At 34.7% G+C, this 23025-nt stretch overlaps 4 protein-coding genes across 4 annotated transcripts in view; all 4 read left to right on the top strand.

The window, feature by feature from the left end:
- Positions 1-1717, top strand: LOC107185381 (BTB/POZ domain-containing adapter for CUL3-mediated RhoA degradation protein 3-like). Its single transcript, XM_015573047.1, has 4 exons — positions 1-52; positions 287-599; positions 678-876; positions 957-1717. The coding sequence occupies exons 1-4, from the start codon at positions 1-3 to the stop codon at positions 1158-1160; spliced, it is 768 nt and encodes a 255-aa protein (XP_015428533.1). The 3' UTR covers positions 1161-1717.
- A 2494-nt stretch (positions 1718-4211) lies between these two features.
- Positions 4212-5776, top strand: LOC107185380 (INO80 complex subunit B). Its single transcript, XM_015573046.1, has 6 exons — positions 4212-4257; positions 4526-4691; positions 4779-4965; positions 5070-5303; positions 5385-5557; positions 5644-5776. The coding sequence occupies exons 1-6, from the start codon at positions 4212-4214 to the stop codon at positions 5774-5776; spliced, it is 939 nt and encodes a 312-aa protein (XP_015428532.1).
- Positions 5777-6599: 823 nt separating this feature from the next.
- The window catches only part of LOC107185379 (laccase-4-like), a 29637-nt gene continuing 13211 nt past the window's right edge, over positions 6600-23025 (top strand). Inside the window, exons 1-6 of the mRNA XM_015573045.1 lie at positions 6600-6675; positions 7070-7172; positions 7975-8083; positions 8811-9021; positions 13474-13640; positions 16227-16404. Coding sequence (XP_015428531.1) covers positions 6600-6675; positions 7070-7172; positions 7975-8083; positions 8811-9021; positions 13474-13640; positions 16227-16404 — 844 coding nt within the window. The remainder of the gene's footprint in view (positions 6676-7069; positions 7173-7974; positions 8084-8810; positions 9022-13473; positions 13641-16226; positions 16405-23025) is intronic.
- The window catches only part of LOC107185405, a 4392-nt gene continuing 1564 nt past the window's right edge, over positions 20198-23025 (top strand). Inside the window, exon 1 of the mRNA XM_015573071.1 lies at positions 20198-20723. Coding sequence (XP_015428557.1) covers positions 20340-20723 — 384 coding nt within the window. The 5' untranslated portion in view covers positions 20198-20339. The remainder of the gene's footprint in view (positions 20724-23025) is intronic.

Raw genomic sequence — 23025 nt, 5'->3', positions numbered from 1 at the left:
ATGTTACGTGATATGTTTAATGGTCGCATGGAAATTCACACAGACTCTGAAGGTAAGAAGTAACATAATTACTACATTTTAATGCTGTATTGTTCATTCTAGTACTCCGTCACATTTAGAACACTGCTAAAATATCCAATAACTTACCAGAAGACTATCGACATAAATGAACTTCACACCAATGTTACTATTTAGAAAAGTGTATATAATCATTAAATCAACTTTTAGAGTAATATCTTTTTATAACTGTCACTTCGTATTAAAGTTTTATGAATCTCACTTACAGGGTGGATATTAATAGACAGGTGTGGTAAACACTTTGGAACTATCTTAAATTTCTTAAGAGATGGTTCGGTCCCATTACCTGAGAACACAAGAGAAATGGCGGAATTACGTGCAGAAGCAAAGTTTTATTGTATCAGTGCATTAGTTGAGTCTTGTGAGCAATCACTTCTTCGAAAGAAGAGGGAAGCAGAACCTATTTGTAGAGTTCCACTAATTACTTCTCAAAAAGAAGTGCTAGTATTAGTTACAAACACTACTAAACCAGTAGTGAAGTTGCTTATTAATAGGCACAATAATAAATACTCATACACAATGTAATATTATCCATTTCATACAAATTACAGTATGCAGTCAAGCAAAGAACAAATAAATATAAACTCTTATGTTCACAGTACATCAGATGACAATTTGTTAAAAAATATAGAACTGTTTGACAAAATGTCCCTCACATTCAGTGGTAGAGTACTATTTATTAAAGATGTGATTGGCTCCAGTGAAATATGTTGTTGGACATTTTATGGCCATGGCCGTAAAGTTGCAGAAGTTTGTTGCCATTCCATTGTATACACAACTGATAAAAAACACACAAAAGTAATATTAAATGGTGATATAAAATGTTACTCAAATTGACTCTAATGAGAGAAAGTAAAATTTTAATTCATTGTGCACAGGTTGAGTTTCCAGAGACCCGAATTTATGAAGAGACATTGAATATTTTGTTATATGAGAACCGAAATGGTCCTGACCAAGAACTGATGCAAGCAACTTCCTCATGTGATACAGGCAGTAGTGCACCGCCTTGTACATCAGACGAAGAAGAGGGTGAGCGTTCAAGCTTGGCTCGCCTTCGCTCCAACAAACAAAACACCAACTGACCCAACCTTGCCCCATTTATCAGAATTCTGCAACGGGCGAAGCTATTAGGGTTGACTCCTTCCACATCAGGGCTATCTGGGCAGGCTTCCACCATATTAGGACTACACGCACCGGGCTGTCTCAGGGTTTCCAAACCCTGACAATTCGAGTTTGGGCTCCATACGCCTTTTGGCCCAAGTTTTAGCCCGGTGCGTCGGTCGGCCCTGTGGGCTCCGATAGTTCGAACAGAGTCGAACGCTAGTAGTACGGCAATTTTGACCTGCGTTTGGTTTTGTCGTCCCACATCTCTCTGCCCTATTTACAATTATTAATTAATACGATATATCTAACATCATGCATAGACTTCTTGATTACACATCGGATTATAAAATCGTTAATATATGCAGGAAATCGAACTATCCGATAAAAATAAAAAATGAACGAAATGTTTATAATGCTTTGTACTTTAAAACATTTTACAATCTGATGTGGTGGTGGTCAGCCTTAATAGCCTGGCCCATTGTAGTACTCTGCCTTTTACCATTCCTTATCCAAGACTTAGCGTCATTCAAGTTCTCGTCCGTAAGATGCAAGCCAGTATAAGGATGTGTGAAAAAAGGGAACATACAAAGAACTATACATATATGTGAACATTTCATATGTAAATATATGTCTTTCTTCCTATTTTATTGTAGAAATTAAGGCGTTATGTTTCACATCACATTTTCATTTTTTTGTATGCATATAATTGTATATTATAATTATTTCACACGCCTGAAATCATTTGCAGACAATTCTGATTTAGAATATGTTTTCTTATTCCTTATTTTCGTATTGAAAATATGAAAATAAGTATATTTAAGAGAACTAAAATGTGAGTACTATTTATGTGCCAAATGTTCATGTCAGATGTAAGTCAAAATTGCCAACCTGTACTTGATGAAATTATCTGCTATTTTATGCTGTACAATAACTTTTAAGCAGGTACTTAGAATAATGAATTCTAGAAAAAGTTACGCAATGTAGAACTGCATTGTTACCTGTTATAAGTATTATTATTGTACTTATTATTACTACTAGTACTATTATAAATTCGATATATTTATATTCTTTCTTATGAAGTAATTTTACATATGTCAATAAATTAATAATATATTATTTCAATGCTTTTGTTTCCATTTTTCAATTTAAAAAATCTATTGATCTGCTTAAAAGGTATTGTAGAGTAAACACCAACAAGAAATACATAAAATACTATTGGTCAGATATAAAAAAGGTTAATTAAAAATATAATTGATTCTTCAGTGTTACTTAAAATTATGCACATGGGTCCTGCGTCATGAATAATATAACAATTTTTAGTAAATTCTGTGCATTCCAAAATGTGTAGGATAGTTTCTACAGTATGTCCTAAATTAATTATTCTCCTGAATACAAGACAATATTTCACGGTTGAGTATACATAATTTTAGTGTCTTGTGTATGGTCACATAAAACTGTCACTATTATTTATTCAAATTAGATATTTTCATATGTAAAATAATAAAATTAGTTGTTGCTAAAAGTGAATTAACAATTGTACTGATTATTTGTTTTCTTACAAGAAACTCCTACCTTGCATAAAAATTCATGGGGTAACCATGGTTTATTTATTAAATGGGCACTTCTTATTTTCATTAAATATTTTTTTTAGTCAATTAGCTCATAATTTAAACACAGTAAAACATGTTTTAACTTCTGAAGAATCAAGATAATATTGTTCAAACATCAAGTAATATTTGTCAGGCTATTGCCTCCAAGGTGTTCGCATTTGTCTTTATTTTTTCCAAAATCTTTATTAATTCACAAAAGGCAAAAATAAAACATTGAATGGTTGTAATATAAAAAATTAACTAATATGTGTGATCCACTTCATAGGAATGACCCTACTCCATGTATAAATATTGTTACAAGTCTTGTAAACAAACAATGATAATATTATATTTTGTATCATTTTAGAATAAATACATTACTACACTATAGTCCTTATAGAACTATATGTAGCATTAATATTGTGACATGTTAATTTGTGCTATATAAATTACATACGTGCTAGAAAAAGACTGATTTGCAAAACATTTTTCTTCAAATTTTAGTCAAGAAAAATACATTTACAACAAGTGGGGCCATTAAATATATGAAATAACTGTTGTGTGAAATACAGGATATTTTTATAAAGTATGAAGAAAAAGATTGAATTATATGTGCCAAAAGTACAATAAACTAGCAAAATAGAAATACAAATAAAACTCAATACATAAATATAATTATATATTATATATGTTAATGACAGATTTTTTTTTGCCCGAAATTATTTTATTAAAATATTCTACAATATATTAAATACGCGATTAAAATATGAATAAATGTTACTGTAATGTGAAAATTGCAAATGTGTAATAAAAATAATGTTAAATAATTGTATTTGATGCATTATTGATACCAAAATAACTTTCGAATTATGTAATCATAATCAATGACAAATTTTATAACGAAGATTAGAATCAACAGTTTATTATTAATTGAATTTGTTTTCATTAATAATTGGGGCAAGTATACGGTATTGTTTGTGAGTTGCGCTACGATACATTTGTAATTATTTAATTAAATAATAGTTAATAACTATAATTACTTTCACTAAGTGGTATATTCTATATTTTCTCTGAAATCCACTTCGATCGTCTATAGTTATAACCAATTAATAAATTAATAATTAACAACACTCTGTAATTTACCATCGTTAGTATATGTATAATATTTCTCAATATACAGTCTGAGATTACTAAAATAAATTTTGTATGTGAACAAATAAATTTCATTTTTTAAGTTGGAATGAATTAATTTTTAAGCGCCAAATGGTGTAACCTTTCCTTTTAAATAGCGGTGGCGACTCAGAACGAAGGTACTCCCCGTACTACTGGTGCTGTGCTGGTGCTGGTACTGCTGTAAGTGCTGTATAGGACACATTGTGCTTCAACTGACTTCAACATTTTGCTACTTTGACAGTTGAAGCGGCACAGCTATTCGATATAATGGGTAAGACGAAAGACATAAGCACTGATGAAGATATAACTGTAGGTACGACTCCCTATATACTGAACGATTAATATTTTTTTAATACAACAACGGTCGAATTTATTAATTTCTTCTTTCTTATGATTTTCGTCGCTGGGGTTAATTGAACAATTTTGAGATAGTCAACTCGGCGAAGAAACATCAGCAGCCAAAACCACAATGGCGCCTAACGGGAAAATATTTTGCGGGAAATTTAAAAATCGGAATACATGTGTTTAGTTTTATTCAATTTGTAATGTTTTTCGTATTTATACACTATTCATGTTTTTAGAAACTAATGAAATATGTCCACAAAAGAGACATAAAAAACACAAACATAAAAAGCATAAGAAAAAGAAACCAATGCACGATGAAGGTGAAGGTTTTAGTGATGTTCCTATTGAAATGGAGAAGAAGAAAGCATTTAGAGTTAAAATGAAGAAGGATGATGATAAAAGGTACATGAGATACAAATTTAATGGCCAAGAGAAATAAATACAGTTCTAAGAATATTCAAGTAACATAGTATTAATGTTACATTGTAGTTTAGAAAAGCCTCGTGAGAAAGTGATAAAAACAGCTAATCTCAGTGTTGCGGGTTCAAGTACTGCACCATCACCAAAAGCCACAACAAAGAAAAAAGTTCCAAAGGGTAATAAAGGTAAGGATAGTGGTACTAGTAGTGAAGAGGAACGATGGCTTGATGCAATAGAGTCTGGAAAACTGGAAGAGGTAAATAAATCTGAAAGATTTTGATAAAACTCAATTAACAGATATAATTCTTAAGCTTAAATATCTACTTGTTGTAAGTTACCAATTTTTTTGTTGTTTTCTAGGTTGACGATGAATTAAAGAAAATTAAACCAAAGGATCCAAAACTAATGACAGCACGTCAAAGAGCGATGTTTGAAAGGAAGACTGATACAGAACCAAATCCAGGTGTAGAACAACTTATGTCTTTACCAACTGGATACAAAGAAAAAGTTATGACAGCTGAAGCTATACAAAAGGCTGCTCTTAAATCTTTAAAAAGAAAGCAACTTGCTGATGAGAAAAGAGAAAAGGATAAGGTAGTTTTCCTGTTCTTCTTTACAAGTTATCTTTATGATGTAATTATGATATAATCCGATATATTCTATGAATTCTCATAGAAAAAAACAATGGAGAGATTATTGAAGAAACAAGAATCCAAAGCCTCTAAAGTTATTAGTAAAGGAAAACCTTCCAGAAGACAAGTTCCTTTAGTTACGTATCGATTAACAATCGAGAGAAGCTCAATATCGTTACCTCCAGGAGAAGATTTTCCATTGCAGCCTACACAAGGGTGAGTAGAAATTATTTGAAAATTTGGAACAATTTAATTAAAACCAATAATCGATCATACTGTTTTGTTATATTTCTTGTTTACAGAAGAGAACCTCCAGCCCAAATCCTCTGTGGCGTAAATGAATGTAAAAATCTGAAAAAATATTCGTGCTCAAAGACTGGAGTGCCACTGTGTAGTTTAAAGTGTTACAAAACTAATTTAGCAATATCCACTTGAAGAGGAAATACTGTTCTTTGAACCGAATCGTTCAGATTTGTTTTATACACGAATCAACATGGAAATAACTTGAATTAATTAATTATAGGCATTTATTTATTGCTACGTTTGTTAAAACTCTATTATCACTGTTTTACTGTTACATTCTTAAGATACCAATGTAGTAGTCGCATACAAGCTCACTAGGTCAGTGTTGAAACGATTAATATTACAATAACGCGTTTTGCACTATTAACGCAATAATACTCTACTGTACTTTTGCAGATAAAGTATCTCGAAAATTTCTAGAGAAATTGTGTAACGTATTATAAATAGAAATTGTTAACAGGAAATTGACTTTATATTCAATTACTGATAGTGCTCTGTAAATATTTTTCTACATGCAATCCACCTGTATATTCGTGCCCATCTAACATTTTGTAATGTCAAATTAGGTACATGGAAGTCTCATCAGTGAGTGTACGTTGAATAAAGCCAAAAGAAACACATTGTGTGATATTTATTCACCATTTGTAAAATCGATTACCAATTTCTGTTGAATCACTCTTGGATTCGGTAACAGTAGCCACGTGGTTGTAGTGTCCTCCGACGAAAGAAAAAAATCTGAATGTGCATCGAACGCAACTTGCGTAACTAGGACTAGCCTAGGCCTTGCTTTCACCAACCGGGACGGATTCAATCGAGTCGTCGTTTGATCGTGAATCGCGTAACATCGCCGCGCCGTCCACTTCCCGGGTCATCGTTGGCTCGTGACTCGCGATGATAACACTGCGCTCGACATAGTTCGACGACCTACAACCGAACCCGAATCACCTGGGTTACAATGCCGCGGTTCGAAAATTTTTTGGTTCTTGTCGTTTCGTTAATTTCGCTGGGAGCATCGACGTCTCAGACACAGGGTGAGAAAATGAATATGTCATCAAACGGAAGAAAAAAAGCAGTCAGTTTTGAAATTCGTATCATTTAAAGTGAATTCGTGAAAGTTCATTTGAAGTGATTCCTCCTGAGTGTTACTTCCTGTGCCAGTGAAAATTTAAAAATAATTCTGTTATTTTTGGGGAACCACGATCTGACAGTATGAAAAGTGATTTGCTTGATTCACCCTTTAATTCATCGTTCTGAACAAAAATTGTAAAGTTATGGTGAAAGTTATTTTAATCGTTCATTGTGCTGTATTAATTTGTGAAACTTTAAAGGGATCAGTTGATTTTACATCATTAAAGTCGTTACTATAAAGTAAGGATTCGATTACTGACCTAACTTCTCGTTTTTTTTTTCTTTTCTTTAAATCAGATGGCGATTATCACGAGTGTTTGCGCCCATGTGCCGACGAATCATCCTCGAAAAAACTGTGCCGCTACGAATTCTTCGTCAGCGAATTACCTGCCGTTATCAGGTGAGACGAGAACCAGTAGTGCATAAATGGTCCCCGAAACATTCCTTAGTAATAACGTTTTTAAATCCAGTGATACAAAAACTGATTCCACGTCTACTTTCGGCAGCTCGGTATAAATAAATATATTTTAGTTATTATTTATAAAACAGTACTATGACGCTTCTCTTGTTCATACGATTGGACACTAATATTCCAACGATAGAAAAATGTTTATTTTATAAAAGATGAAAGAATAATATGATTGAAAAATCAAATGTGGATTATTGTCTGGCAGTGGCGAACCAGTTTGAATCTCGGTCAATCTCCGTGTTACGGTAAATGTATATGTATATAATGTCCAATGTAATCCGCGAAGTAACGGTTGACACGCTTCGTCACAGAGTGCATCTTGGATTTTTACGGTTTCCAACAGGTTTTGACACTCACGACTACAAATACGTATAACCGTTTTGTGTACAATAAAGCTCGATAATAGCATTATATGCCGCGACTTCTGTAACGGAAGGGTAATTATCACAGCAATCTTGTTCGCGGCCAAGTTCGAGACGTGTTTATCTAACGTTTAAGTCATTTCAAACGTGTTCTAAACGTATTTATATAGTTTCAAGTTATTACAAAATTCTATTGTTTTTAGTTTGAATAACGAACAATACATTTTGCGTCGATAATTTATTCTCTTAGTAAAAAAATAAAACATAACTTCCAGACGATGTTTAGACTTTTGTTAAATGTGATTTATGGTAAGGAAATAAAGTTTTTTCGCATATTTCATACATTTTGCGATTGTTTTTGGTATTTGCAGTGAGCGCAACTGCTCCAAAATCGTCGATGAATCGGTGATTGGCCATGAAGGGATTCCGAGGAACCGTTATTTGGGAATCAATGGGAAGAGCCCGGGTCCTCGTATTGAGGTAATCAGAAATCTTTGGAAATTGTTTAAACCTGCCCAAATAGCACCGTACATCCAGTAAGAATTAAATTTCGGATGTTCTAGAAACATCCGCCCCGAAAGTCCTACGGATGTTCTCAAGACTTAAATGTCACATATTTTAGGAATGTCCGTTTCTTAAGTCTTGCAAATGTTCGTACAATTTAAATTTTTTATGGTTTCGTTTAGTAATTTTGTGGTTCCGTGAGGAATTTGAAAAAATATATTTTTTTTAAACTGTCTCCAACCAATACAGAATTAGTATATATCTTTCTTGAATCAGTGATTTTTTTGCTTTAACTGCCTCTAACCAACGCAGAATGAGTATTTTGCTTTGAAAATAAAAATAAACACAAGGTACGTCTTGCTGTACTTCATTATTTACATGTAATTGGTAAAATTTTGAAATGGAAAGTTAATTAAAAATTGTTCAAATCAAGAACAAGTTCAATAATTAATGAATAATGCAAATTTATAATTTAAAGTACGTACCGTACTCTTACACTTCAAACATCTCTTGTGCAAAGCTAAATTTCAAATTCTACGTAAAAAAATTGGCTTTGTTAAAATATAAACGTTCAAATATTAACGAAAGGCTTCTCTTGTTAATAATTCGGTGGGCATTATTTCATCACGAAGTACAATAATTTCGTAAATAAAAAAATGAACATTTTTTACTCGTTGTTCTTTAATTACCATTGGAATTTCAGGTTTGTCACGGCGACACTATCGAAGTACTTTTGTATAATCGACTGGGATCCGAAGAATTATCTTTACATTGGCATGGACTGCAACAAAAAGGGTCCGCTCATATGGATGGTGTTCCGATGGTTACTCAATGCGCAGTATTGCCATTTGGCGGCTTCCGATACAAATTGAAACCGGAAAGTGTTGGTACATATTTCTACCATGCACATCTAGGTAAGAAAGCCTCTTGAAATTCTACAAAGTTAATATAAATAAATAACATAGAGTAGGGTAAATACACAAATGAATAAACACTTAAGAGATTTTGTAAATATTAAAGTCGAATTTTAAATGATAATAACACTAATAAATATTTGACACATGAAAATTAGATTTTTTTAAATCTATATCTTTTAATAACGTACAAGTTTCAATTTGGAAAATTGGAAAAATACTGGTTTCACCAGTAAATGAACATTTCTAGCCAGTAGCAGGAAAATGGTTTGAAAGTGATACAAGGAATTGAAAGACATCAATATTTAATCATTTGCTTATTTTAATATCTTGATTTAATCCTTCTTATGTATAATGATCATTTACTGGTCCGTCCACCCTACTATTATTAAAACAAAGTACAAAAATATATGAACAGTTTGATTATCTCAAAATCAATATAATCTTAATTTCGTAAGTTTAATCAAAACTAATAACATCGTTCATTTTGATATCTATTAGTACAATTATTCGTCTGTAATTGTATGAATAATAATGAAGAAAGGAGCACTAAATATTCAAAGTATAAACAACATTACAAGCAGTTTCAAGTTTAATACTATTTTCCACCAGAATTACTATTTATTTTGTCAATTGAAGTATCAGCATTTAATACATACAATTTCATTTTTAATAATACATCAAACTTTAATTCAAGACACTCTTTATATCTGATAATAAACGACACTTGACTACCGTAGTTATTTAATGACCAGATACATGATATCTCGAAATGGAACACGAAAATTGAAGTATTTATATTTATTAATGAAGTTTAGTAAAATTATTACAGTTGTTAATTTTATTTTACATTCACTAACCGATGCTTTAAAGTAAATTAACATTTTTTTACTATGGTCCGTTATGAAAGCAGTACAAAATTCCCGCGCTATAGAACGACTTCTACTTCCGGCAGGGGAAGCAAAATCAAAGTAGATCAATAATGTTGAAACCGTGTAGAAGTTAGGTTACGTACTACCTCCCTCTTTCACCCAGTGCTCGAAGAGAGGTTCTGACGTATAACAAACGTCAAATGTGGCAATCTTAAATATCTGTCCTTAGATTTATTCTTTTTTATACACTCGAGTATAATACTCTTGTTCTCTAGTTGCGTAAAACAAAAGTAGAACGATACGTAACGGGCAACCTCCATGGATAACCAGGTATTATGAAACATTTTTCTTAAATGTATGGAATTGTGAAAGAGAAGTTATTTAACATTGTAGTTATTTAACATTGTTATATTATATATTTTATAAAAAGGGATATAAACTTCTAATTTATTATTAAACATTTTTTGTATTAAGTAAAAATTTCTATTTTCAACTTCACATCACTGTGTAATCTAACGTTACATTATCTAATATTCTAATATCTTACATATATCTAACGTTCTTTTTATTAATAATTTCTATAAATGTAGTTACATAGATAAAAATCATACATATATAATAAAAAGAAATGTAAAGTATGATTTCATTATTATTTGCATTTAAATAAATTAATACGTTTTGATTATGGTTAAAATTAACAAAAATTCAAATAAAAGTTTCTATTTTCAAGATGTCAGTATTTTGTATATACGAATTGATAAATTGATTTGCATTTTACGTAAATGGAGGTATACAAACAATCTGAAACTATTCACGGTAAAAACGAGAAAGTGAAATTGAGTAATATTCGTCATGTCTTATGTAAACTAAAATTTTCGTTTCGAAAGAATAGATACAATCACGAAATAATGAAAAAAGTAACTCGAATATTACATGTGAATTAATATTAAAAAGGAAACACTTCTTTCGTTTATTTAAATATAATATTGCTACCATTTTTATTGTGCAATATCAAGCAAAGTAAGATTAACGTAGATCAATAAAAAAAATGGCGCGTTCACTTTTAAGCTTGTTTAAATAAAGAAACTTTGTATCACTAACAGTTGCATTAATTATGCTTTCTAATATTATTCCCGTTAAATATTTTCATTATATTTGGACAAGAAATTATTACACATCTGTTTGATATTCCATTTCACTTTCATTTTTTGTTAATAGGAAAACTAATAAACCACGTAGAATAGTCCACGTAGAATTAGGGGCGGTTTAAGTAATCATTTTTCAAGTTCGAGTTTGTTTAACAAATACAGGCGTTATAATTTCACGATTTTTGTCAATTTTTATAAAAATGGATTGTACTTATGAATTTATATCTCAGAAACTATTTATCGTATTCAGTTGATTCTTTCTTTGTTTTAATCGAGAAGGGTCAGCTTTCCTGAATACATTTTCTTCAGATTGAAAAATCATTTTCGCAGTACTGAAAATTATAAACGAATATTTATGTTGCAAATTTCGGCTCGAGGTCGCGATTTCAAAAATCCGAACAAAATAATACCGTATTCGTAGAAGTGTTTTCTATAAAGTGAGCTTATCAATAAAGTAGTGTGGTTCATATTAACATCGTAGTAAGCTGTTAAAGACAGCAGTGCATCCCACTTCAAGTAAAATAATTTATCTTACCGGTACCACTCCAGATTATTCCAATGAGGTCTAAAAACAATATCGATAGTTCTCGTGCTAGTCTCAGTGGGGTCATTTATACCTGCAAAAGAGCTTTACTATCTCACTCTTGGCCAATATATTCTATGCCCATTTTACTGTATTTTTGGACTACTTCATGCTGTCCAAATAACAGCAATAAACTACGACTTGGTTTCGATTTAAAACATCTTGCAGGCATTTTTGGCATACAAGATTACTCCAAGATGGCAATAAACTTTTAGGAAGCTATATATTTATAGGTATCGCGTCCTTCCGAGTTTTCAGTCTTTGGAGAACTTCCATATCACGCGTGTCTTTCAATCTACGAGTCGATTTCCAAAAATGGGGCGTCAGTGGTGTTGCAATCCCTTGAACCAAAAGGGACATAGTCGTTGTACAAAAGGACTTCGAAAAGTATCATTACAGATGTGTCGTTCACATTCTATTCTTACTAAGACAATGTTCATTTGTACAATTTGTCGTGTGCAGTTATATCGAGAAAAAAGTAAGGAACAGGCTAGAACTGCATTTACTGAACCAGGATCATCTGGACTGTCGCGTATAGAAATGGAAAGTAATAGTGATATAACAGTTCGACAAGTAGCAATTTAACCTTAATTGATCCATCTGATGTGGTAAATTTCACCAGTATAGTAATGCCATCTGTTGGAGAGTCTCCATTAACGTATAAAACTTTAAAATCGAATAGAAAAACATTAGAAAGAATAGATCATGTCTATTATAAATAGTATTGCACAATCAAGTCTGGTGGATTTAGAAAGTAATTTAAGTAGTGTTGCGGAAGATAATTGAGTAATTAAAGAATAAATTTGATACAAATCAGTTCTACCGAAATCGTGGATTATTCGCAAAATTTGTGTGGAATTTAATAGTTTGTACCATTTGGCAAGACAAGCAACGTGAGCACGAAATTATGTCAACTTTAAATCACTAATACGAGAGTTTTAACGTACTGATGATATATTTTTAGTCAATAAAAGTTATTATTTATTCAATTAATATAATTAATCTAGTCAAATAAATTTGTATTTTATACATTATTTTTTTCTTTACCCTTATTAATATTTTTTTTATATTTTTTATTTAACAAATTTGAGTTTAATATTTTTAATAGATAAATATATACTGAAATTCAGTAGAATAATGCCCGTTAAAAAGATGTCATTTCAATAATGAGAAATGAGTCTAGAGTAAATATTAAAAAATTATTAGTTTTAGGTAATCTTAGAGAGATTTATGAATCCGTTAACGGGTTAATAGTATATTACTGTCCTAGCAATTTGTTATTAACGGTTAAAAACGGTTAAATACCGTATTATACACAATATTCCGTGTTAACCATTCGATGGCGGATCTGGGTCAATTTTTACCCTTATTACCAGACTGTGGATGTTTACGCATAAATGGCATCACTTAACCTGGAAAATGCAATGAAAGAAAAATTCTAATAATGTTTAACGCTGTTTACGTGTTATTATTAACGCATTAAAGCCTCCAGTATAGAATTCGAAATTCGAATTTGCATAAACCTCCGCAGTCTACATATTAAATTCACCTTCTTCCCAGGGTCATCGAAGTCCCAAATATTTAATCATCCTCCAATCGTTAGTCGCGAGCTCGAAGAAAAAGTATCTCCTTCCGCACTTCTTGAAATATGATAAACGTCAAAATCAAAATCTTATTGTCCTCTTATTAAAGCGTCTCCTACCGTTCGTCTTCAAGCAAGACAAATATTGACATTAGTCCCCGAGTTAAGGTCGCTAGAATGATCGACCTTGACATTCTCCGTTAACCGTACAAAAAAAAAAAAAAAGTAAAGAAAGAATCACACAGACTTAAAGAGTTGGGTTATTAGTTTCGCAGCAGGGCGACGGCGTGTACGGGTCGTTGACAGTTCGAGGACCACAGGATGACCCCAGCCTGGAAAGGATACTCCTCTTGTCATCAAGGCCACCAACTCCGCTGTCGCGGTATTCGCATCTACACCCACCTACGCCCACGGAGCTCCTCTTGAACGGCCAGGTACTGATTTATCTAATTAGCCGATAATGCGGGGAGAACGAGGGGGGGGTGGGGGCTAGTGCTTGTCATTAAACGTGATAGAGGATTATGGTCACGATGAACGAAACATGACAGGCGACTCGAATAATCTGCGCCCGGTCCAACTGATGGACGATACTTATACTACCACTGGAATGTCCTAATACTTATATATGGACCTTTGTTTTTGTGGAAATTTTATTATTAGTCACGTGTACTTGTGTTAATTTCTATAAACACTGATTCATGCTAATGTTTACGATATTGACAGTAACAACGTGTTATGATACAGTAGCATAATTTAGTTAATACGATATAATTTTCTATACAATTTTTATTTATGTAAATTGGTATCTAAAATTACGGATTGTCGTAAACATTCAGTCTAACCATGAGTGTTTAATGTAAGGAGAAATAGTGAGTGATAGTCAGACAGATCAGTTAGATCGTATGCTAAAGTAGTAATAGCCAGTACTGGACAGACATATTGTCCAAATGTTGGAAGTAGAAGACACACTGTATTCGAAGTAGAAATAGTTATTAATGAAGAGACACGTGACCATACTTGATTAAAAGTAGAAACAGTTAGTATTCGACAGACACTGACCATGCTCTGGTACAAGTAAAAATAGCCATTAGTGAACAGACATACGAGCCGCCTTTTACTAACAGTAGAAATAGTCATCAGTGCACAGACACATAAGCCATACTTTATTACAAGTGAATTTAGTCACTGATTAACGGACAGGTTGGCGACATTTTATTACAAGCAGAAATAGTCACCATTGAACAGACATATTGGCTAGTCGTATTCCAAGATTTCAATAAAATTCAGTACTATCTCGAATATTACAAGACTATTCAACGTTTTTTAAATACGTAGAACGGAAAATAAAATGCTGTCTAAATTTTATTTTTGTAAACTAGCAATTAGAACTGCGAATTTGCATAAATATCAGCAATCTACTGTTGAATATTCACATTCGATTTTTGCTAAAACACAGCTCCATACGAAAAATTATTATCTCGCCTTTTTTCTTTAGTTTTGTGCACGAAGACACTTCCGTTTTGATTATATTGTTAATTTCGGCTTATGCTGTAGAATTACTGATGTATGTTAAAAGAGTCATTTTTATTTTTATTTAACTTTCAGCATAATAATGAATTCATGAATAAAATTATTAGACGTCTAATCAAATTATTCGATGGAGACTAGAATATTCATAAATTAATTACCTAAATATATTTTTAATATTTTAGTAACAGCTATAAGCAGTTTCATAATGATCGAGTATCGGATACCACAGTTTCTAATCATGATTAAATAATTTATACATTTCCAATGACCTAAATGACATTATGAAAATGATGTAAGTGAAGAATCTAATAAAAATTAAACTTATCACATGTTTAGCGTCATGTCGATTCAATCATGATCATTACAATAATATGGAAGCATTTCTGCAAAATATTTAACCCCTTAAGGTCCACCTACGTAATATTACATTTAACAAAAATACGATATTCCCTTTTGTACTATTCACGTATTATTTTATATTGTTAAATATGTAATTGTAAAACATAGAATTTTTTATTGGAAAACAGTTTTCGATAGAATTTTATAAACATAGTATAACATTATATAATATAATTAAGTGGTGTAACATAACAATGTGCTTAATTTGTATAAAATGAATTTATTCTGAAAATTTAGTGAGCTCTTAAGGGGGTAATTGACTTATGCTACATTCATAGTCACCGACACAATTATCAGACTAACACTTACAATTAGTCCCGCATCCGGTTCACCCCGGAAACATCAGGTGTCGGTTGAGCGTCACGGTGAATCGACGCCAACAAATCTCCTAACGATCCATTTATTAAACATAATTTGCCTCGATAGTTATTTAAAGAACTCCTACTAATTGCACATTAACTTCCTTCGTTGCAACGTTGTATAACACGCACATGCATGTAACTACAAGAGTCGCCACGCAAAAACTGCTTCTCGATTCATGAAAGTGTAACGATACACTGAATGGAAGCAGTTATTTACCATTATTATATTACTTTCATGGTTACAATTATATAAAAAAATTCACCGCAATTGTACTCATCGAACGTTTATAATTTTAACTCACGTAAACTTCAAAAATAATGATCAAAATCATGTGGCAAAAATATTAACACATTTACTGCCACAGTGAAAAAGGCTATACGTAGCCAGACACACTTTATTTTGTTTTTAAAGTCATAAATCGTTGAAAATGTATACGTGTTGTTAATAGAGGCTGTTGGTTGTGTTTCAAATTATACTGCCATATAAATATTACCCAAAAATTTTGTAACTCTGGGAAGAGAGGGAGGGGGGGGGGGTAAAATCCAATTTTTTTTGTAGGGTGAGGCAATCCACCTGCTCCCTTATGGCAAGCCCATGATCAAAATCGTATTAGTATTCTATAATACCTATTCGGGAGTAGATTTGATTAAAGATAGACAGTTGATAATTAGGGATAGATGTTTATGGCTAGAATTTTTTATTAAAGTACAGTTTCTTTTTTCTTTCAGAGCAAAGAATTGACTTTGAAAGTCGATCATGGCGGACGTTATTTATTACGGCTTATCAACGCCAATGCTTACAACTGTCCCGTTCGGTTGTCCATTTCCGGTCATGATTTCCGAGTGGTGGCTGCTGATGGCAACGTGGTTCAACCGGTGACGGGAAGACACATTGTTTTGTTTCCAGGTACGTTAACTTCCCATTATCCCTCCTATTTAACTTAACTGGACTAAAATAATCTATTAATAATTCAATTGAAGACATAATGTATTAAAGAAATTAGTAAAAACGGTCAGGTTTTTGGGATAATCTCATGTATTCAATTGATAATTTTATTTGTTCGGTTGAAATACTAGGTTGAGTCGTTTATAACTTCCGGTTTTCTTTTCTAAATTTATATTAGCCTAAGTCATTTCGTCGTTAATATTATTCTATTAAATATTCGGAACCATTGTTAAAATTAATAATTATTATTTGGTTTCAATACTTTTACTGTTACTTTTATTTAATTATTATTTATGTATATTTTTCAGTACGCAATGGCGAATTTGACTCAGTGTAATGTTTGGTCAGCCTCTTCAGCGATACTGACACATATTATGTGTACATTTAGTTTTGGCATTGAGAACCAATGGTCACATCATGTAGCCATTATTCATGTATAATTTAAACTGAACAAAATACATTGCTTGACGCAAATAAGGGATGTTACGTCAACGACGTAAAAGCAGTGCGATAGAATTTTTAAGTCTGATAAATTAACATCTTTTTTGTGCAGTATTATCTCAGCTGTTAGCTTGATAAATTAACATCAATTCCTTACGATATTAACACCTCTTCCTGGCAGAAAGTATTCAGGGAAGCGTATTAAAACGTAAAATATACTACTGTAAATGTGTGTTTTATATTTAATTTACATTTAATAAAAATTGGACACCTAGTTTCAATACATAACATGTTTCCAATAGTTTCTTCCTCAAAAATGGCGGAAGATGTTGGAAGCTAAGGATGACTATCACTGATATAATACAGACTTTCAGTTTTCTTTTATTTTACACAAAATTGTGTATTACTTATTGGTACACCTAATATGTAACAGTAAACTAATTGAAAATAGTAAAATTTTGAAACTTGTAGACATAGGCGTAGCCAGGTCAGGGAGGAGCAAAAATATTAACACATCGACTGCCACAGTAAAAAAGGCTATACGTAGCTAGACACACTTTATTTTGTTTTTAAAGTCATAAATCGTTGAAAATATATGCGTGTTGTTAATAGAGGCTGTTGATTGTGTTTCAAATTATACTGCAATATAAATATTACCCAAAAATTTTCTAATTCTTGGAGGGGGGAGGGGCGGCAAAATCTAATTTTTTTCTTGTAGGGTGGAGCAAAAATCACTTTTTTCCGACCAAGAGGGAGGGGGGGCAAGTGCCCCCTGCCCCCTGGCTACGCCCATGCTTGTAGAAAATAGAGTTCGGTTTGGCTTGTATAATCCCCTACTTGCTTTCAGCAGTATATAATTACTAGTGCATAAAAAACTTCTGTCTTAAAAATGATCGCTGAAGAGGTCAACATTAAAAATGATCTTTTACACAGAGAAAACTTTGCGTAAAAGTACGTTATATGAGTCTAGTATATATATATTTCTTTTGTACTAACAATAAGAGATAAACTGATACAGTAGAACCTCGATTATTGGATACTTTTAAATATAGATTATTGGAACAAAGATGATATTGGTTTATCTATTTCTATTCATGTGTATACGAAATTGTAGATCTTCTAGGCCAAATACCCAAGAAACCGTTTATCAGAGTGAATTTGTCTCCTTATTATGTGGGTCAGGTAATCGAGGTTCTACTATAATCGCGATAGCACATTCTGATTCGCGAAATCGCAAATCCAGGGCATTGTTTCGTTCCCGATGGAATGTCGTACGCATAAAAATCGATGTTTCACGCACGTAGACTACAATAATTGCACGTGCAAGTCGAATCTGAGATTTCGTGCGTTCGCTTAGGCCCCCTTTGGTGTACAGTGCATGCAATCACGCTCTGACAATGCTGTTTTAGTGAAAGCAAGCCGAACGCCCGAAGAAATATTGCCATCGAATCAGATAGGTCGTACTATGGTGAAATTAGATCGATGTACCGCGTGGAATATATTCAGTCGAGGCATAAAGTGATTTCCGTTTTTCCTTTTCGCATTTGACGCGTTCACGAGCCAAAGTGACTGATCAAATTTTAGTGCCAAATCACTCGATTGGTGCTTGACTTCTTATACTTAAAATAAATTTCAAATATAATTTCTGTGGTGCTAATCAGTTTGGCAAATGAACTTTGGAAATTTATTTCATTATTTTCATTTATTTACTCCATTACTAGTCGATTTAACGATTATCATTATATCGATACAATCACTTAATTATTATTTAATAGATTTTAATGACAGTTAAGCCTCAAACCGATATGTACACGAAAAGTTTGTTTTGCATACAAAAATTCCGGATAAACAGCACGAATCAGTGTTTACATATGAAAGCAAAACGGATTTTTTGTATTTTTAACATAATTGTTCTCTTTCTGTGCTAGTCATAGGACTCGAACGCTGTACACGATTCGTGTGTGGAAATACTGGAAATCCTATAGCCGTGTTTATTTTAAATACGTATTCGTTCAACGCCCATTGGCGTCCTCAGCATGAACGCTCTCACGAAACTGGCGTTCTTAAGTGACTGCAATGCAGAAAGGATTTAAAAAAGTGGATTTTAATATGATGTGATTGAAACGGAAAATATTAGTCTTCGGGGTGCGTGAAATGTGAAATGTGAATCGGTGCATTTACAGTGTTAATATCGGAAGAACCATAGTGCCATCGTGAAAATGGCGGGTACAATGAAGTGAAAAAAGTTACGCACAAGGAAATAGGAGAGCATTGTTAAAGATGGAGTTCCAGAGGAAAACAGTAATCAAAAATTTCTTTTCACGGTTAAAAGAAAATTCAGGTCTGAAAGGGTTAAGTCAAATATAAAAAATTCTCTAGTACATGTACGTCTATTACTGTTTACATCTACATGTTCCAAGTACTCATTACTTGTTTACGAATCCTATTCAGACACTTTCGATCTTGCACTGTAACCGAAAACAAGGGTTACTTACACCAATCACAGATCCTCGTCTCACCTTCGTGATAACCAACACAAATCGTTAGTCCCCGAATGCCAGCACCGGTATCGACAATATAACTCCAAAATGCAAATGTACGTTTCTCGCAACAATCGCATTCCCATACAAGCATTACCGCGAGTCACTGTATTCGCGGCAACCTCGAGCCAAAAGAACAGAGAGAGAAAGAGAGAAAAGAACCTTAGAAAAGGATCCGGTGAAAAGGAACGAGAAACGAACGAAACGAGGCGCAAGGTCGTTCGGTAAACAAAGAGGAAGGGAATGCAAAGAAGGTACCGAGAGCGGGAGCGAGTCCGGCGGTGAGAAGAAATGCGAAATACACAAGGGGAGAGAGCGAACCGGCGAATAGAAGAGTGTGTATGGACTGTGCATACGGGGGGAAAGGAGCCGGACAGCGTGTGGTCCGTGCAGAGTGGAGTAGGGGGGGGGGAGAGGGAGGGACGACGAAAGGATGAAACTGCTTTGGCACTCATACGTTCAACGATGCGGCGTGGAACGGCGGGTAGGCTCGTTCGCGCAGACTCGGCCGTCTTCGTGCTCTCGCCGCCGGGTTTCCGCAAAGGGAAATAAAGAAAGGAAGGCGACCAAGCGCGCGCGGCGGGTCTCCGCGCAAAAATCATTAAAACGCGTGCTCGATTCGCGGCTGCGGCGTCGTTGTCGGCTCGTGTAGTCGAGGATTTATTAACGGGTATCGCACGAGACCGTACCCGCCCGCCTGCCCGCCTTGACCACCGGCAACCGGCCGTTTTACACACGTTTTCGTTCGTTTTCCGTCCGTCCGTATCCGTCGTGTTCCCGTCGTGTCGTCTGGATTTCGATTCCGTCGGAAGAAAATAACAGACACACGACACGCACATACGTACTTACGGCACCACAGAGGACACACGCGCACTGTGACGACCGTCGCGACGTCCACGCGGCACGGAGTCTTCCATGTCTAGCTACGACGTCTGGAACGAGCCAGAGACGAACGACACGCGCCTCGCCATGGAGTGGACTCGCGACAAGACCCTCGAGCTGCTGCGCGAGTACCAACAAAGACGCGTCCTATGGGACTGGAATGCCCGGGGTTATCGGGACCGCGCGAAACGTAAGCGTGCGATCCAAGAACTCGCCGAGATACTGTGCTGCAACACGCTTGAAATCGAGAAGAAGATCACGAATCTGAAATGTCAGTACTCGAGGGAGGTGCATAAAATACAGAACAGCCGGGACGCCGCGACCGGACCGGACGATGTTTATGTGTCCAAGTGGTTCGCCTTTAAGGCGATGCAGTTCCTACAGTTCGGCACACGCAGATACAGCAAACGGAAGAAGGTATGTAACCGTCGGTAGACGCGGCTAGTCCGCGCGTTTCTATACTGGGTGTGTACGAAGTTACGCTTGTAGAATTTGTGTGATTGTTGTTTTGGTCGGACAGGAGGTAACGATTCGTTTTAATAGTGAACCTAGAATGTGGAGTCAGTTTTGCTTGTGGTAGACTCGTATGTGGGAGAAAATTTGACATTTGGAGTGGACAGATATAGGAACGTTGTAAAAAATATAAAATTATAGGGAGAGACGGAAGTATTCGTGCGGTAGGAGTTAAATTTCTGTTACCTATATGGGTAAACGTTTGGAGTAACAATGTACAGGAACTAATGGAACTAATGTATAATATACGAGTATACTACTTTTGTCCCACCCTGTATTATACTTTTGCATGATCAGTCACCTCCACTTCACCTGTGCCATGACTTCAAAAGATATACACTTTATCCCTGAGGAAAGCCCAACGCTCAAATCTCGTTTCCACGTGCGTCGTCTTGTTCACTCGTACAGAATATTATTAGTGAAATTTCGATCCAGTCCAGGTATTAATCGCGTAGACCGTTCCTTTCTCCAGCAAGAAAAAACTTGGTTCACAGGGTATCGCGGGTAATTGGCCAGTAGCAAGTTTCGGGGAAAGAACACTGTACTTATGTATTTCGTGGAAACGACCACAGGCTTGCTTGAACGACGCGTCGCTTGCCGGGATACATTTTTTTTCGACTCGTAGCGACGTGTCAGGGTCACTCTGCTGTCCCTATACGCTGCTTTAGCTTCACCCTTCTGCGATATTTGCGTCTCTATTGTTGAACATTCCGAACGATTAAACGTATTTTCAGAAAGAAAAACTAAATGACACCCACGTCGACCGTTTCTCAGTAATGGGTACACGGAGGATAATTTGTTTGTGTTGTTATGCATGTATTTATAATTTTTATAGTCGCCGAAAGGGTTGATTGCCATCCGCCGATTATTTCACCGGGTCCCGAATCGATCTCAGACCATGCCCGATTCGTCCACCCGTGCGCGCTGTTGACACTCCTCGGTCTCTCTGTCCCTCTTAGAGGATCTTGTCTCGCCTCTCTTTTTCGCCCGATCCTCTCTGTCCGCCCGCTTTCTTTGTCCGGCCGACGCTGATTGCCTTTGTCTGCTCTGCTGCTGCTGCTGCCTCTGCGTCGCCTCTGTCTTCCTCTCGGCGCTTCTTTCTAGGCGGATTTGATCGATGGAATTATCACCATGCGTAAAGCTTTCGCGTGGATGGTAGCACTGCACGCATGTCGTCCCGTGGCGTCTCGTCGAGGATTCTTTTGGAATCCTCGCGGCTCGACGCGCGCAGATTAGCGCATATTGTTATTTAATGGAAACACCTTCGAATCTATCGCTTTACCTTGTCGCTTTGGATGGTGGATTTTAGGGCTTTCTTCCGATTTCTTGGTTGATTGCGTGGTGAGGGACGAAAGTATTTGAATAAAATGGATTCGAGCCTCGTGTGTAGTGCTTCGATGCGTGTGGAAGCGATGGTCGGAGGTGTGTTCTATCATTTCTTTCGTTTTTGGCAGGGATGTAACTGGTTAGAATAAAGTTTCAGTCAAACTGCGGAAAAACTGCCTACCCTTCGATTGCGATCAGTTTTGGATATGTTGTCACATTCGACATTTTGAACAACTTTTTCCTATACATATTACGGGGGGAGTTACTTAGTTTCCGAGATATTCGCGAAAAACTGCCGATACTAGCACATCGAATTCTGCCTATAGTTGTGTTTAGTCGACTGCAACGGAATAACGATTCAATTTTAACAGAGTTATTAACGCGAATGGACGTTTAGTTTCATAGAATTGCAAATCGATTAGTGTAATGCTTCAGAGTTGGTTAGAGACAGTTCAAGAAAAAAAAGTAATTCAGAGTTGGTTAAAGGCAGTTATTTTTTTTCTTGAACTGTGTCTAATCAACTCTGAAGCATTATACTAATCGATTTGCAATTTTATGAAACTAAACGTCCGTTTACTTTAATACCTCTGCTAAATAAGAATGAATCGTTACTTTGTATCAGTCAAATAAACGAAAGCTGAGGTTAATCTAAACGAAGCTAATTCAATGTGTTAATACTGGCAGTTATCAAAGTAATAGAATAACTGTTTCATGTGCAACAGCCTAATAAAAAGGCTAGAATGTTCTATTTTTTTATGTAGGATACTTTCATTTAATAACAAATTATTGGGAGAAATGTTTAATTTGCGTGGGCAAATGGAACAAGCATCAATGGAAACATTGTGCGGTTTCAAAAGTAGATTAAGACGACCTGTGTCAG

This window comes from Dufourea novaeangliae, unplaced genomic scaffold (genome assembly GCF_001272555.1).
Source record: "Dufourea novaeangliae isolate 0120121106 unplaced genomic scaffold, ASM127255v1 scaffold57, whole genome shotgun sequence".
NCBI classification, from domain to species: Eukaryota; Metazoa; Arthropoda; class Insecta; order Hymenoptera; family Halictidae; genus Dufourea; species Dufourea novaeangliae.
This window is presented reverse-complemented; position numbering and strand designations above follow the sequence as displayed.

What these genes read in the sequence shown, in the direction of transcription:
- LOC107185381 (XM_015573047.1), top strand. Translation starts at nt 1, where the DNA reads ATGTTACGTGATATGTTTAATGGTCGCATGGAAATTCACACAGACTCT. An exon ending in AATAAATACTCATACACAAT is followed by an intron (nt 600 to 677) that starts GTAATATTATCC and finishes TTATGTTCACAG; the next exon opens with TACATCAGATGACAATTTGT. An exon ending in CTGATAAAAAACACACAAAA is followed by an intron (nt 877 to 956) that starts GTAATATTAAAT and finishes CATTGTGCACAG; the next exon opens with GTTGAGTTTCCAGAGACCCG.
- LOC107185380 (XM_015573046.1), top strand. Translation starts at nt 4,212, where the DNA reads ATGGGTAAGACGAAAGACATAAGCACTGATGAAGATATAACTGTAG. An exon ending in TGATGAAGATATAACTGTAG is followed by an intron (nt 4,258 to 4,525) that starts GTACGACTCCCT and finishes TCATGTTTTTAG; the next exon opens with AAACTAATGAAATATGTCCA. An exon ending in CCATTGCAGCCTACACAAGG is followed by an intron (nt 5,558 to 5,643) that starts GTGAGTAGAAAT and finishes TCTTGTTTACAG; the next exon opens with AAGAGAACCTCCAGCCCAAA.